A 12,064-nucleotide genomic window follows, 5' to 3' on the forward strand; every position below is an offset into this window, starting at 1 on the left:
GAGCCAGGACTCCTGGGTTCTCCCCCTGGTTTTGGGAGGGGAGTGGGACTCTGGGTTCCATTGGGGACCCTCTTTGGCTGGATATTGGGGCTGGTCTCTGGGTTCTCTCTGTCGGGGCTGCCGGGAGGGATGGGGACATGGGCTCCCCACATCTCTGGGGCTGGTAGACGGCTGTCCCTGCTGCATGGCCGGCTCCCTGCAATCTCTGTCAAATCAAGCCTTGGATTTACCTGCCCCCAGCTCCTGGTGGGGAAGGGGGACGCCATGGGACCGGGAGCTGTGGTTGGAGGTAGACCAGAGCTTGTTCCTCTCAGCGCTGTCTGCAGTCCTGGGGCTGGGGCTGTGCAGGCTGTGCAGAAGGTAGGAAGTTGAGTAACGCTGGGCCACTGGCAGGAAGCGATTAGATGCGCCCCTTCTGGGGGGGAGTGTGGTCCCCGCCCCAGAAGAGCAGAGCAAGGCAGGGCTGGGAGCGGGAGATCTCAGGTGCGGAGGATGGGGGGAGGGCTCAGCATGGGCAGTCCCAGGCTGGTGTCTCCTGAAGGGGGCTGGGTGGGGGCAGGGGTGATGGGGACCTGGGGGGCTGGATATCCTGCGTCTCCTACGTCCTCCGCAGGTGTAGAGGTCTCTGACGGACGAGGAACCAGGATGCTGGGGGAAAAGGAGAGCAGCATGCGCCTCTAGGGGCTGGTGCACAGGGCGGATAACAGCTACACTAGCGCTGCCAGCAAATGGACCTGCTCCTTTAGCTCCTCATAGGAGATAATGGCTATACTGGTGCCGCTGGTTTGGGGGCAGGGATGGTCTCCTGCAATGCATCTGTGCAGCGCCTGGCGCAGTGGGGCCCCGATCCTGACCAGGGGCCCAACTGCAACACAAGTGCCTCCTGACGGCCATGGCTGGGCCTGGCAGCGCCTTGTGGCCTTGGCCTGGATTTTCCTTGACGAAGCGTCTTAATTGATGGTGCGTCGTTGTGTCTCTTCTGGCGCCGCGTAGCGCTGGGGGCTTGTGGCTGAGGCGCCTGGGACGCAGGACTCCTGGGTTCTGTTCCCGGCTCTGCCGCAGAGTCCCTGTGAGAAACCGGCCATGTTACTGCCATCCCCCCGCCTCGGTTTCCCCATCTGTGCAAGCAGCTCACGATGTATATTTCACAGTAAGGTGCCACCTAGAGATCTGGTCTGAGCTCAGGGCCCTGTTGTGCCAGGCGCTGCAGAGACAATCCCTGCCCAGAGAGCGCCCAGTCTCAATAGGCAAAGGCTGGAAGGGGAAACCGAGGCAGCAAGAGGGGAAGAGACTTGGCCAAGGTCACACAATAGGTTGGTGGTAGAGGTGGGGAGAGAACCCAGGAGTCCTGGTTCCCAGGCCCCCCTGTTCTAACCACTAGACTCCCCTCCCCTCCCAGAGCCAGGGAGAGAACCCAGGAGTCCTGGCTCCCAGCCCCCCAGCTCTAACCACTAGACCCCCCTCCCCTCCCAGAGCCAGGGAGAGAACCCAGGAGTCCTGGCTCCCAGCCCTATGTCCTTACTCACTAGATCACATTGCTTGTCTAGCTAAATTTCCCATCAGCCCTTTCTTATCCACAAAGCCAGGCCTGAGCGCCCCTCCGGCGCCAACACAGGGATGCCACCTGCGGCTGCCACCTACACCAGCTGTGGCAACAATGATTCTCCTGGCCTAAGGCTGCCGGGATGGGCATCGGCCTATGAGCTGCTAGCAGGGCATTAACCCTTCAGGTGCTGCAGGGAGGCCAAGTCTTAGCAGCCTCCCCAGCAGATTGTTCTTGTGCAGCAAGATAATTATCTGACCATGTTCTCATGCGTCTCGAGCTGGGGTTTTGATTTCAACACCGTGTTTCCTGTTTTTCAGGAGTCCCCCTCTACTGGAGGGCATCCAGGAGCTTACACCTCCACCCCGAAATCGAGGGCTGGGGGCCCATCAGGGGCAAACACTGATGGGGAACAGAATCGGGGCCAGACCCCAGCTGGGGTCAATCGGCCTTAGCTCCATTGGAGTTAATGGGGCCAGACCTCCAGCTGGGATCATAGAGTCATAGAAGATTAGGGTTGGAAGAGACCTCAGGAGGTATCTAGTCCAACCCCCTGCTCAAAGCAGGACCAACCCCAACCATATCATCCCAGCCAGGGCTTTGTCAAGCCAGGCCTTAAAACCAATAAGGATGGAGATTCCACCCAGTTCCCTTGGCCTCTCCTCATAAATCATGTGCTCCAGCCCCTTAATCATTTTTGTTGCCCACCGCTGGACTCTTTCCAATTTTTCCACATCCTTCTTGTAGTGTGGGGCCCAAAACTGGACACAGTACTCCAGATGAGGGCTCACCAATGCCAAATAGAGGGGAATGATCACGTCCCTCGATCTGCTGGCAATGCCCCTACTTATACAGCCCAATATGCTGTTAGCCTTCTTGGCAACAAGAGCACACTGCTGACTCATATCCTGCTTCTCGTCCACTATAATCCCCAGGTCCTTTTCTGCAGAACTGCTGCCTAGCCACTCGGTCCCTAGTCTGTAGCGGTGCCTGGGATTCTTCCGTCCTAAGTGCAGGACTCTGCACTTGTCCTTGTTGAACCTCATCAGATTTCTTTTGGCCCAATCCTCTAATTTGTCTAGGTCCCTCTGGACCAGGGCCGGTGCAAGGAAGTTTCATGCTCTAGGCGAAACTTCCACCTTGCGCCCCCCGAGCCCTGCGGCCGCCCCCCCCCCCCCCCCCGCCCTGCGGCGCCTCCCCCGTGACAGCTTCCCCCCCCCGCCCTGAGGTGCCACCCCTGCGGCAGCTCCCCCCCGGGGAGCCGTGCGGCAGCTCCCCACCCCAGCTCACCTCTGCTCCGCCTCCTCCCTGAGCGCGCCGCCCCTGCTCTAATTCTCCTCCCCTCCCAGGCTTGCGGCGCCAAACAGCTGATTGTGCTGCAAGCCTGGGAGGCGGGAGAAGTGGAGCGGCGACCGCGCGCTCTGGGAGGGGGCATAGGAACGATGTAAAAAAAAATTGGGGGCACCGCTTTTTGGCGCCCCCAAATCTTGGCGCCCTAGGCAACTGCCTAGTTTGCCTAAATGGTAACACCGGCCCTGCTCTGGACCCTATCCCTACCCTCCAGTGTATCTCCTCCCAGTTTAGTGTCATCTGCAAACTTGCTGAGGGTGCAGTCCACCCCATCCTCCAGATCAGTAATGAAGATGTCAATCGGCCGGAGTTCCACTGGAGTCAGTGAGGCCAGCCCCCCAGCTGGGGTCAATCGGCTGTAACAGCACTGAATTTACATCAATTGGGGATCTGGCCCGATAGACTTTAAATCTGTATGTAGAGGGGGAGCCAAGGGCTTGGCTAGCAGGGGCTGCAGGTCAGGATTGTGGGGCACCGACAGAGCTGGGGGGTGAGGGGAGCCAGTGCTCTAGGCGGAAGCTGAAGCCCCCTGCCCTGGCCTAGAACAGACTCAGGTGCAGAAAGCTCCCTGGAGGCGGGGGCCTGAGATCTGTCTGTCAGTTCTTATCTCTCTGTGCCTGGATCAGAGCAGAAACCTCAAGGCTGCTCTGGAGAAACGGCCTCTGATACTCTGCGAGGCGGGAGGTTTCTCAGTCGCTCACGGTGATCGACAGATACCGAGCCGGAGAGCTGATGAAGCTGATCATGCTGATAGTATGGCTTCCTTTCGGAGGTGTTTGCTGGGGCATCAGGGCTCCGGGTATGACCTGCCCGCTCGGAGCCGGTGGGGCTGACGTGTGTGGTGCTGCCAATTTCATCTCGCGGTGCGCGGGCGGGGCGGCCCAGAGGTGGGGCAAACCGGGGCCAGGTGGGGTGACGGAGACGCTCTCTAGGGGCCCGAACGCGAGGGAGATTGCCCCCCGTGCCTGGCTTTGCCGTCAGCCCTCCTTGATGTTTCGGGGCAGTGGCTGGAGTCCTGGTCTGCCCATCACCGTGGCCTCTGGGGACCTCGCAGTTTTTAACACATTGATCCTAGCCACCCTCCCTGCCCCCCGTGGGGCTGTTATCCCCAAATTGGTGGTGGGGAAACTGCCCGAGGGACTGCATAGCGGGGGTTGGAACCCAGGTGTGCCGGGTCCCAGGCTGCCCCAGTCCTTCCTCTCGGCTGGATTTGGGCCCTGATTCGAGCTGATCCCAAGGGACCATTCCAGCCTAGGAAGTGTTGAAGGACTTGTGGTAAAGGGGCTGGGTTGGGACCCCAGACAGCTGGGTTCAATTCCTAACCCTGACATTGAGTCGCTGGGTGACTTTGCTTCAGGTCCTCTCTCTGCCTCAGTTTCCCATCTGTAAAGTTGGGCGTAATCATCCTTCCCTATGTAGTATGTGCTTCAGGGCAGAGAGCGTGTCTGGCCTGACTGGGGCTCCAAGCCCGGTCCAGGGGGGTTTGTGCAGTGCCCAGGGTGGTGGGGGCCCAGATGCCCCCTAGAGAGGAAAGTCCCCATGTCCCGTTCCCCACCCAGCTGGGGATCTGGCCCCACTGACGCTAAAAGAAACATTTTCCTTAAATAGAGCAGGACGGGGACGTTAAGGCAGCCACTGACCCAGGCAAAAAATGGGACCCCCAAAGAAACAGAACTAGACTCCTTTAAACACAGCTCCAATCCTTTTATTAATGAGCCTTTAAACCCTTCCCCGGGAATTCCCGGCCCCCTTCCCATGGCGAGAGTTGAGTCTCTGAAACTATTTACATTGGGAAGGGCAGCTGCAGCCGCGCTAGCTGGGAGAACGATTCCGGGACGCCTCACCCGCAGGCTCCAGGGCATGTGCTGAGCTGAGAGGTCAGGAAGGGGAATATTGCACAGTGAGGGGGCGTAATGGGGCCAGAGGTTTCAGGTAGCAGGGACACCAGGGTGGATGGGCCCATGGATCTGATTTGGGGCGGGGGGGCAGGGAGAAGGCGGGATATCGGGCTGGATGGGCCCGTGGGGCTGATCCGGGATAGTCCCTATCGCCCCAGTGGGGCCGTGAGGAACTCATTGACCCCTCTGCTCTCTTAGCACCATCCCATCCTTCTCTGAGCTGTGCCACCGGGGCTTGTGGAAGGATGGGAAGCTGTGCTGGGACCCCATTATTGGGGTTAAATACCCAGCGGGCAAGATGGTGAGGGGGTGGGGGGAAGTGCCCAAGCCCACCAAGCCATAAGGATGAGCCACCCACCGCCCTTTCCTTCCCATTGCTGTGCCCTGGCCACCGTGTCTACGACCCGTGTGCCGGCGGCCATCTTGTTGCGCCATCTTCCACAACCAGCCTCGTGTGTGCGTGTGTGTGTGTGGAGGGGGCATAGACTGTGGGTCCCAATGCTGAGGCCTAGCAGGCTGTTAGAAGCCTGAGTTGCCTTTGGCGCCATGGCAACGGGACCCACCACTCTGTTTGCTGGAGACAAAATGGGTGACCAAGAATAATGGCAAGATGGCTGCTGCATGTAGTCCTGTATCTGATTTGGAGCAGCCTTAGGACTTTTCCCCGGGGAATGAAGACCAAGCAGTGGCCACCTTCCCTAGACAGATGTCAACTGATGTTGCATAAAGAAACAAGATGGCTGCCCAGTGTTGGCGGATAACACAAAAGCTTGAAGGTGCATTGGCGTTGCAAAACATGCACCTGGGTGAGGTGAAGAAGGGATGGGATCCACTCAAGCGAACAGAAAATGGCGGCCGTCACAGCCCTCCCCACACTGGGGTCGAACTAGGCCATGTAGAAACAAGACGGCTGCCGTGCACAGGCTGAAGAGAAGCCGGAATTTGCTGCGCTGCTATAAGAATGTGGCCTGTGATATGGGAAGGCGACAAGTGGGAATTTGTTCTGGAGGGCAGGGGTAGTATGGCTCTTCCCACTCCGTGTTGTTTCCCCTCCACTTAAAAAACAAGCTGGCCACTGCAAGTAGGCAAAACTAGGCCACGGGCAACCAAGATGGCTGCCTTGTGCAGGCCAAAGGGAAGCCTGGATTTGTGGTGGTGCCATGAGAAGGGCTCCGTGGAGACTTTGCGTGAAGGGGGCAACCACAAACGATGCCCTAGAGGGACATCAAGCCACGCCGCTTCCAGACCAAAATGGCTGCTGCGGGGAGGCCGAAGAGAAGGCCAGGTGTCGTGAGGACGGGGCTCTGCACGGAGATGCAACCTGCAGACTTAGCCCTGCCTGGCGGCGCCAACAGGGCCAACCTGGCCTGACGTCAAGAGCTGCTGTGGCACCTTCAAGACTAACAGAAGTATTGGAGCATAAGCTTTCGTGGGTGAATAAGCTCCAATACTTCTGTTAGTCTTGAAGCTGCCACAGGACCCTCTGTTGCTTTTTACAGATTCAGACTAACACGGCTACCCCTCTGATACTCAACTAAGAAGATGGCTGCTGTGCATAGGCCGAAGCCTGGCTGGAGTTGAAGAAGTCAGGGGGAGGCTGGCCATCGGAGCGGGGATGGGGGCGATGGGGAGGTGAATGGGTGGGGGGCGTCTCGTGCCGTTTCCCCTCCCTGGTGCCCCCTTCACAGGAGCAAGGTGGACCCGAGCAAGACCAGCCAGGCTGAGGCGCTCAGCCCCGCTGCGCCCCCCTTCCCGCCACTCGGCAGCTTGACGCCCGGGTTGTTCCGCCGCTCGCCCTCCGTGGTGATGTGGCGGTCGTCCCGGATGAGGTCCTCGTGGTCGTCATGGTCCTCGTGGTCGTCATGGTCCTCGTGGTCCGGAGGCAGGGGCGTGGGAGCGGCAGTGACTGTGGCGGCGGCGGCGAGCGTGGCGGTGGCGGTGACCGTGGCGGTGGCATTGGCCGTGGCGTTGGCGCCCGTGGCGTTGGCCCCTTGGCCGGGCATGACCTCCAGCCGGGGGATGTTGGGGGCGAAGAACGTCTTGTTGGTCAAGTCCCTGTTGCAGAGGTGGCCGGAGCAGCAGGAGCCCACCAGGTTGACGGCCATGCTGCCCCTTGCCTCCTTGGTGCAGTCCTTGTTCTGCACGCAGCCCTTGATGGGGCGGCTCAGTGAGAAGTTGCCTGGGGGAAACGGGACGGGGGAAAGTCAGGGGAGGGCCGTGCTGCAGGGAGCGGGGTGGGGTCCCTCTCCCAGCCGTCGGTGCTGGCCCCGATGCACCACTAGGGGGCGCTGTGCTGTGTGAACAGGGTAGGGGCCCTCCCCGGGCTGTTGGTGCTGACCCCCAATGTGCCACTAGGGGGCGCTGTGCTGTAGGGAGGGGGGGCCCCTCCCCTGGCTGTCAATGCTGGCCCCGATGCACCACTTGGGGGCGCTGTGCTCAGTGCCGGGTTTACAAAGGCGCCATGGAGCCGGGCCCATGCTCGGAAGGGGCCCCGGCCTGCTCCGCTTGCCCTGCGCCCCGAGACCCCGCTGGCTCCCCCCACCCACCACTTGCTCCTCTCGGCCTGCCCACCGAGGGCTCCTCTCCACCCTGTGGCCCCACCCCTTGCTCCTCTGTGCCCCCCTGGCCGGACCCCAGTGCCCCTCCGGATCCGGGCAGTCTCTGCTTCCCACCACCCCGGAGCTGAGCCGAGCCTCCTGGGACTGGTGCAGAAGCCTGGCCAGTCTCAGCTGGGGGAGGGGGGGGAGGCAGTGTGGGGGGCTTGGCTGGGCCCTTCCAGGCAGGTGGGTCCTGAGGGGGGCGGGGCAGGCTCTGGCCTGGCTGATCACACCACTCCTGAGGGGCCGGAGCGATTCCCGGCCCCAGGACCAGCCCTGGCTGCGCTGCCGGCTCAGCCCGACAGACAGTCGCCTCCCAGCAGGGCCAGTGAGTGCGGTCGGGAGGCAGGGGGTTGGGAGTGGTCTCTGGGGGGTGCTGGGCTGGGGTGGGGAGAGCTGGGTGTTGGGGCACTAGGGAGTGGGGGTTCTGTGGGGGATGCTGGGCAGTTGTGGTGGGGCTGTGGGCAGGGGGCGCAGGGCAGGAGTGGTGTTGTGCAAGGCGCTGTGCATTTGTGGGCGGGGGGACGGGGGTACTGGGCATAGTGGGTCCGGGGGGGCTCTGGCCATAGGGAATTGGGGGGATGTTCCGGTGGGGGGTGGGTGGGCCAGTGTGCGTCTGGCAACTGCTGGTTTGTGACTAGTGCCCTGGGCTGGGCTGGGCGGAGTAGGGCCGCCCCCCCCTGCCCCAATGCCTCTGGCCAGTCCCTCGCTCTGGGGACCGACATCCCCACACCAGGCTCTATTGCCCCATGGGGCGGGGGGCCCACAAATATGTGTGGTGCCAGGTCCACAAAGGGTTAATCCGGCCCTGGCTGTGCTGTAAGGAGTGGGGGGGGGGAAATGGGGTGCCCTCCCCTGGCCATCGGGGCTGGCCCCGATGCACCACTAGGGGGCGCTGTGCTGTGTGCCCTCCCCTGGCAGTCAGGGGTGGCCCCGATGCACCACTAGGGGGCGCTGTGCTGTGAGCGGTCCCCTGGCAGTCAGGGCTGGCCCCGATGCACCACTAGGGGGCGCTGTGCTGTGGGCCCTCCTCTGGCAGTCAGGGTTGGCCCCGATGCACCACTAAGGGGCGCTGTGCTGTGGGCCCTCCTCTGGCAGTCAGGGCTGGCCCCGATGCACCACTAGGGGGCACTGTGCTGTGGGCCCTCCTCTGGCAGTCAGGGCTGGCCCCGATGCACCACTAGGGGGTGCTGTGCTGCACCAGAGGCTGCCTTTCCAGGAGTGGGGGGATGCAAAGCCAGAGCACGATTTGCAAAGATCCGCCAGGCCCTTGGCCCCCTGTCGGGGCGCGAACCCCGGTGTCCCGGCCAGCTTGCCATTGTGGTGATTGCAGGCGGCTCCCCGAACCTCCCTGGCTCCCCGCGCTGGCCAAACAGCTGCCGCGCCTCGCCCCAGAGGGGGCTGCCTCTGAGTGTCCCGCCCGGGCCTCACCGACTTTCATGGTGACGTTGCCGTGGAAACAGCCCTGGTACCCGTCGTAGCATTTCACCACCGTGGCGTTGCCGGGGGAGCAGGCCTCGTTGCCTTGGCAGCTGTAGCACTCCAGCCCGTTGGGCACCCGGGCGCTCTCGTTACCTGGCGACCAGACAAAGGGGGGCAGTTAGAGAGGAGGAGGTGGGGGGCCGGCCCCTCCCCGCACCCCCCCGGTGGGGCACTTACTCCTCGACTGCAGTGCCATGGCCCGGATGTCCAGCTGGGAGTTGCAGCGGCTACTGTTGCAGTTGCGCACCTGGGAGAAGGCTAAGATGCCGTGCAGGTCCACGCCCTTGTCGTTGGTGCCCGTTCTGCCCAGGCCGCAGCCCTTCTCGCCCACCAGGAACTGCCCGTGGCCTGGGGAGACAGCCGGGGGGTGAGCGAGTCGGGAGAGAACCCAGGCGTCCTGGCTCCCAGCTTCCCCCTCCCCCGCAGCTCTAACTCCCCTGCCAGACCTGGAGCTGGAACCCAGCGCCCCCTGCTCTAACCCACTAGATCCTATGCCACGCCCAGAGCCAGGGAGAGAACCCAGGCGTCCAGGCTCCCAGCCCTCACCCCGAGGGCTCACTCACTCCATTTCACGGCCGCCACGGTTTCCATGCACACTTGGGCGTTGGCTGGACACGAGATCGTCTTCATCTTCTCCGGGCTGCAGCCGCCGTCGCTGCGCTCCACACAGCTGTGGCACTCCAGGGCCATGGCTCCTGCATGGGGGGGAAGGAATCTCTGTGAAACCTGGCGTGGCTGGCACGCCCGTGGGGGGACCTGCCTGGGCCTGTCCCCGGTGGGGGGGGACCCCTAATCTCTCAAAGGCGGGTGTCGTTTGTGCTTTTTCCCAGGTAATTTTGCACGGCTGTTTGCACGGCTCCCTCTCCTCTTTGCACGGATTCTCACCTGCTTTTGCGTGCAGATTTGCACCCTTCCCTCACCACTTTTGCACTTTTCCATGTGAATTGGCACGTTTCCCTGTGTAATTCCGTCTGTACAATTTTCACCTTTCCCTTGTAATGTTGCATGTCAAATGACACAGAGACGTGACAATCGACATGGGACCACGTGAAAGTGAATATGCAAATTTGCAAGGAAAGGTGAAAATTAGCATGTCAAATTACACAGAAACACGACACTTGACGTGTTAATTTTCACCTTTCCCTTGCAATTTTGCCTGTTAATTTTTATGTTGTCCCATGTCATTTTGCATGTCAATTTTCATGTCGTCTTACATGCCAATTTTCACCTTTCCCACATAACTTGGCATGTCAATTTGGACCCTTTCCCGGGTTACACGTTTCCCTGTGTAATTTTACGTCAATTGTCCCCTTTCCCCTCCTCGTGGATTGTTCCCCAAACTCCTGCTTCATAAACATGCAAGTGGGTGTGTCCGCATTTAATGCCCCTGCGCATCTTCAGAGAAATTCGGTGGCACGTTTCCTCTCCCTTTTTGCACTAGTTTGAACGCACTAGAAGTGCGCTCACTTTCCCACCTCTCTGGACCCCCCCATCCCCGGCTCTGTAAATTTGCACGGCGAGTGGCCCACCTCCCCACCTTCGCTGCGTTATTTCCACTGTACATTTGCAGAGATTTGCCGCCTTTCCCCTCCTCTTTGCACCGTTTTCTCCAGGCGTTCCCACGGACACTTGCACGAGGGTTTCCTTCTTCGCACCATTTGTCTGGGAACTTGCACTTGTGTTTGCACTTCTGTTTCTCATGAACACTTGCATGGGCGACAGATCTCCCTCTTTGCCCCCTCCTCCGGTGGGTGGCTGTGTCAGCTCCAGGATGGGGGTGACCCCACCCCGGGGTGAGGCTGGCGTCCCTGGGAGGAGTTCTCCCAGTTGGCAATGTGCCCCAGACCCATTCCAGGTGGAGCGACCTGTCCCAGCATGCACGGCACCTCTGCCCCCCCCCCCAATCCCATGGCACTAACGGCTTCCCCTTCCCATTCCAGCATGGAGAATGGAGTCAATACCCAGCCCCCAGACCTGGGGAAGGGGAGGTCGGTGAGCTGGGGGGTCCCCTCTCCAGGAGATCCTAGAGGAGAAAGGCCCTAGCCCCATTCCTTGCCCCCCTGAGCCAGCCAGCCCACTACTCTGGGACTGGATGGGAGCCGGCGCCCCCTAGACGGGAAAGGCCCCCTGCCCCATTCCCCACCAGCCAGCCCCCTGGCCTGGGGCTGGATTATAATGCCATCACTCAGTCGTTCTCTCGAAGGAGCCGGGTTTCCCTGGCAGATGCAGCTGAGATAAAAACACCCCATCAATCTGCCCCGGGCCTGGTGGGGGGACGGACCCAGATTCGTACCCACTGGAGCAATGACCCGTCCCAGCCCCCCCCGGGCCTGTACCTTGGAGGAGCAGTGCGGCCGCCAGCAGGAGGAGGGGACCGGCTCTTGGGGGGCGGGGGGCTCCCATGGCTGCGTCTGCCTGGACCAAGCGGGTTCTCTCGGCTCCCGGCAGCTTCCACGCGACTCCGGCTGCCAGCGCCAAGCTAAGACAATAAATAAGGGGAGGCAGATGGGGCGGGATGTCCCCGCCCCCCCTGCACATCCCATCCTCCCTGGCTTTGGTGCGGGGCCCCAGGCCGGCGATTATTCATGTTGCCGCCCCAGCGCCAAGCCCTGGCGCGTCGGTACCAGGGCGGTGGCTGTCCCAGGAACCGGCCCGGCCGGTTGGGGGAGTGGGCAACGCCTTGGCGGGGCAGCTTCGACGCTGGGGGCTCAGTGCAGGGGGAGGAGGAGCCCGGGGAGGCCTCGGGGCGGATCGGGACTGGGGAGGCCCCCAGCAACGGCGAGGTGAGTGTGCCCCCAACCAGCTCCCCGTGGCACAGTGCCCTGTGCCCAGTCCCCTGCCCCGCTCCCTGTGGCCCAGCAGCCCCCGGTGAGCCCCCTAGCGTCACACTGGGGCATTGGGGCCAGGACGGGGTCAGCAGGACACACTGACACATCGAGTCACCCCAGCCCACCCCCGTGCCCCGTATCGCTGCCTGAGGGCACTGAGGTCAGCACTGACTCAGCGCCTGGCCCCTGGCATGAGCTGGCACCAAGGGCCCAGCCTCAGCCCTGGCCTGGAGGAGACACGAAACACGCAGCCAACATAGGTGCTCATATGTGTGGCAACCAGCCCCCTAGACACCAGGTATAGTGGTTAGAGTGAGGGGCTGGGAGCCAGGACTCCTGGGTTCTCTGCCCCGCTCTGGGAGGGGA

General features: G+C 61.8%; 2 protein-coding genes across 2 annotated transcripts in view; both read right to left on the reverse strand.

Moving 5' to 3' along the window:
* LOC112122100 (chemokine-like receptor 1) overlaps positions 1–408 on the reverse strand; it is a 4,263-nt gene extending 3,855 nt beyond the window's left edge. Inside the window, exon 1 of the mRNA XM_026659648.1 lies at positions 231–408. Coding sequence (XP_026515433.1) covers positions 231–266 — 36 coding nt within the window. The 5' untranslated portion in view covers positions 267–408. The remainder of the gene's footprint in view (positions 1–230) is intronic.
* A 6,065-nt stretch (positions 409–6,473) lies between these two features.
* Positions 6,474–11,273, reverse strand: LOC112125093 (ly6/PLAUR domain-containing protein 3-like). Its single transcript, XM_026659649.1, has 5 exons — positions 11,207–11,273; positions 9,434–9,565; positions 9,048–9,218; positions 8,820–8,963; positions 6,474–6,970 (listed from the first exon to the last, which is right to left on the reverse strand). Exons 1-5 carry the CDS (start codon positions 11,271–11,273, stop codon positions 6,474–6,476), a joined length of 1,011 nt encoding a protein of 336 aa, XP_026515434.1.
* Between the last annotated feature and the right edge of the window lie 791 nt (positions 11,274–12,064).

The sequence above is a fragment of the Terrapene carolina genome, unplaced genomic scaffold (assembly GCF_002925995.2).
Source record: "Terrapene carolina triunguis isolate 2854851 unplaced genomic scaffold, T_m_triunguis-2.0 Scaffold647, whole genome shotgun sequence".
In the NCBI taxonomy this organism is placed as follows: Eukaryota; Metazoa; Chordata; order Testudines; family Emydidae; genus Terrapene; species Terrapene triunguis.

Bases quoted from the DNA above. Each gene is read 5' to 3' on its own strand.
- LOC112125093 (XM_026659649.1), bottom strand. From the start codon at position 11,273: ATGGGAGCCCCCCGCCCCCCAAGAGCCGGTCCCCTCCTCCTGCTGGCG. The intron at 9,219-9,433 runs GTGAGTGAGCCC...CTGTCTCCCCAG, and splicing joins CGTGGCGGCCGTGAAATGGA to GCCACGGGCAGTTCCTGGTG. The intron at 8,964-9,047 runs GTAAGTGCCCCA...TCTGGTCGCCAG, and splicing joins CATGGCACTGCAGTCGAGGA to GTAACGAGAGCGCCCGGGTG.